General features: G+C 34.5%; 1 protein-coding gene across 1 annotated transcript in view; it reads right to left on the reverse strand.

The window, feature by feature from the left end:
* Window positions 1-1,886: 1,886 nt before the first annotated feature.
* Window positions 1,887-3,849, reverse strand: part of LECT2 (leukocyte cell-derived chemotaxin 2) — a 16,734-nt gene continuing 14,771 nt past the window's right edge. The window contains exon 4 of the mRNA XM_006899485.1: window positions 1,887-2,053. Coding sequence (XP_006899547.1) covers window positions 1,887-2,053 — 167 coding nt within the window. The remainder of the gene's footprint in view (window positions 2,054-3,849) is intronic.

Genomic DNA, 3,849 nt, shown 5'->3' on the forward strand with positions numbered 1-3,849 from the left:
ATGACTGTTGATGGGAAGTTGCGTTCTTAAAAATTGTATTATGTCAGACAATAACAGCATCAATATTTCTGATTCTGATATCTTAGCATACAAATGCTACTGCTTCTCCAATAATGAAGTTTAGTGTATTTTCCTCTAACATAATTATACGTAAGAGCAGAATCATTCTGCTGGAATTTTCAGTACTCTAAAATATTTTTAGTAAAATTGCATGACGTTTCCTGAATGATTAATTGGTTTACTCTTTACTGACTAAGATTTAGGGAGCTGTGTTTTATTTCCCTCTTATTATCACCTGTCAATACAACTAGGACAGAATATTGTAGATACAGGGATGCTTAGAAATACATTCATTTTTCCCTCACGAAAAGAAAAACAACCATTTACCATCCATTCAATTATGACTCATTATGACTCTACAGGATAGAGTAGAAATAAGTTGTTTGACTGTATGCAGCTAGATGAGGCAGTTTGACCCAGAGCCTCAGTATATTTCAGGTGAGAATAGAACTCTTTCTAATTATAATACAGTCTTATTAAATCTAGATATTATATATTTGCTTGGACTGCCATCAATCTATGAGTGAAAATCTTGTCTTATTCATGTAAATACATCACTCTCTAGCCAATTTGACAAACCTTTTCATTAACTCAAAAGAAGTCACAGTTTATGCAACTACTATTTATTATGTTGTCAGAAACCTCCCCAGAGTACTGAAGAGCAATGGTGTAAGTCTTGAGAATAAGGTGTGCCTGATACAGGTCATAGCATTTGCAGTCACTTGCTATGCACCAGAGAGCTGGACAATAACTCAGGATGATAGAAGGAGAATTGATGACTTTGAGCTGTAGTGTTGGAGAAGAGTACTGAATATACCATGGACTGCTAGGGATAACAAACAGGTTCGTCCTAGAGAAGGTAAAATCAGGCTGTTCCTTGGAGGCAAAGATTCTGAAGCTTTGTCTGACATACTTTGGACATGTTGCACAGAGGGACCAGTCCTGGGACAGGGACAATGCAGGAGAGAAACACCCTCGATGAAATGGATTGATTCAGTGACTGGGGTAATGGGGGTAGGTGTGTACGAGACTGGGTGATTGATTCAGGGTAGAGCAGGGTTTAGGGCTGTTGTACATAGGGTCGCTATAAGTTGCAGATGACAACAGCAACATTTATTATGTGTGCATTGTGTCTGGCATTATTTAGCACACTCTGTGAAGGAGCCCAGGATAGGGCAAGGTTCAGATCCATATTTCAAAGGTTTTAACAACAACAACAAAAAATCAAGAATGAAGAAGGCCTAGTGACATAGTGCATAGTATATCAAGGCTGTGGTTGTTTTGAACCAGAAGATCACCAGTTCTAATCCGCCAGCAACTCTTACCATGAAGATTTTTAACCTTGGAAGCTTGATAGAGGGTCACTTTTTATACGTTTGTTTCTAAATAAGTTTCTTTCTTATTTTCAGAAATAAAAGAACAGAAAAGAAGCAAGTTTTAGAAATGTCAGAAACACAACCTGAATCAGTCTGAATTCATTTTTTTCTTTATTCTGTTCTTTAAGGATTAAGAAAATGAAAAAGATGACAATCCTAGATCCTATAGGTGAGAGAAAAATCAGAGTACCCTAAGAGACTAATTGTCATCCTGACATCAAAGTGACACTTAGCAGCAATTTATATGTGCAAAAGCTTATGAAGTGGCAAACGTTAAATATTTTATTTAGCACAACAAAAACACACACTACCGAGTGACAATAGAAATCAAATTGCTGGGGTTTTTTTCCCCCCTCTAACATCAATTTCTGTTTTAACGTTGACCTTGGAAAACTGCATCCATGTTTTTAAGGAAATGCCTTTCTTCTTAGACTGACGGCTTGTTTTCCATTACAGGTACTTGGTGGGGTCACTCATGTCACAGTTTTCAATGTGCACATGGGATTGTATGCCAGGGTAAACCTTCTGCAAGGGCAGTAGAGTTCCCAGTTTTTCTCCTTTCTTGATAGAACCTTTGTACTTAATTGGCTTGATATAGAACATTTTGATACAGAAACCTAAAGAGAAGAAAGGAAAATGTTTTATTATGGGGGTTTTCATTGCCTTAAACTAGAAATTCAAAAACTTAAGAATAGAAATGGACAAAAGGCAAAAAAAAGTCACTTCAGTGAATTCAGAAAAGCAACTAAAAATGCAAAAATCATATCAGAAATTAATTCTAAAAGACCCCAAAATTAAAACGGATTTGAATTAATTTTTCATAAAGCCACTGAAAAACAGCAAGAAAATACTGAGTTAGTAACTTTAAGACATTTGCAATAAATGTATTCAATTTTAAGATTAAAAACTAATAGAAATAACTAAAACAAAAACTATAAACATTTTAAATGACAAAAGAGTTTTGTAAAAAATAAAAATGACCAAATAACCACATTTAATATAGTCAGTTTCAAGAAATATGACTATCAGAGAGTTAAAGCCAGATACATCAATCATATCAATAAATGTTGTCTTAATTTACCTATTAAAATATTTTCATATTGGCATGAAAAACAACTGAACTTTACACAGTGTATACAATGAAACCTAGTGATTCAGAAGGCTAAAATGAAAAGGCCAGACGAAGTTTATCAAGCAAATGGAAGGGATAAAAGAATGATTATGATCCTGTTGCTATAGTGTTGAGACTCAAAGATGTTGAAACAGCATAAAAGAGCACGATTTCTTATTAAAACCACAATTCATGATGAAGTTAAAGCTATCTAGCAAACATAACTAACCAACTATACAAATAAAAAGTCCTGGTAGTGTTTTTATTGGGATTTGACAAATTGATTTTATACTTTATTTGGAATTGCATAGGACCAAGAATCTCCAAGGCAATGAAAGAACAGCTGAACGACTTACACTAAAAGATAGCAAAAGAATCAAAGTTATAGTAAGACGTGATGTTATTTGTACAAGGTTGACAAACTGACTAATGAACCACACCCATAGCTAGTCAGACCCTTATTTAAACAAAAATACTTTGAGGTAATAGGGTTGTTTTTTTTTTTTTTCAAATAATTTTTTTTATTTTAATAGTAATTTTAACAAAAGTTTACAGAAAAGTTAGATTTTCATTCATTCCTTGTTGCACATTTTTCCCCTCTTCTTCCCTTCCCCCTCCCCAAGTTGACTTTTTTCCTTTCATTAGTTTACTTACAAAATTCTAATACAAATTTGAACAAATTCTTTCAATTTCCCTCAACCCCACCCACTCATAAAATTGTGTATAACCCAATGATTAATCCCTTATTCCCCCTACACATCCACATCCCTCTGTTTCCAGCCTCTCCCACCCCTCTTGGGTCTTTATACTCATTCTACAGTAGTGTTGTTGCTGTTGTTGTTGTTGTTACGTGCCATCAAGTCGCTTGCAACTCATAGCGACCCTGTCTTATACTCTTTTTTTGCAATTGGTTTTAGAATAGTCTTTTCAAGTGAATAATGCTGAGTCAGTATTGGGGGGAATCTTGAACCCTATTTATCCCTTATGCAAAACCCAATTAAAAGCTGATATAAATATGAAATAAAGCTTGTAGATGTAACTGTGGAAGAATATTTCATAACTTGAGTCAGCAAAAGTTTCTTAAAAATGTATTATCAATATAGGAATATACTGTTACATTATGCTGCATTGCTTGTTTGCTGAAAGTTTGACTTGAAACACAAGCTACAGAAGTCAAACATTGCAGCCATCAGTATGGACTGCATCTCAACACCAAGAAAAAAATCCTCACCACTAGACCAATAGGCAGTATCATGATGGAGAAAAGATTGAAATTGTCGGTTACACCACAATCAATAATAA

This window comes from Elephantulus edwardii, unplaced genomic scaffold (assembly GCF_000299155.1).
Source record: "Elephantulus edwardii isolate Elephantulus edwardi_28Jun2011 unplaced genomic scaffold, EleEdw1.0 scaffold00259, whole genome shotgun sequence".
Taxonomy (NCBI): Eukaryota; Metazoa; Chordata; class Mammalia; order Macroscelidea; family Macroscelididae; genus Elephantulus; species Elephantulus edwardii.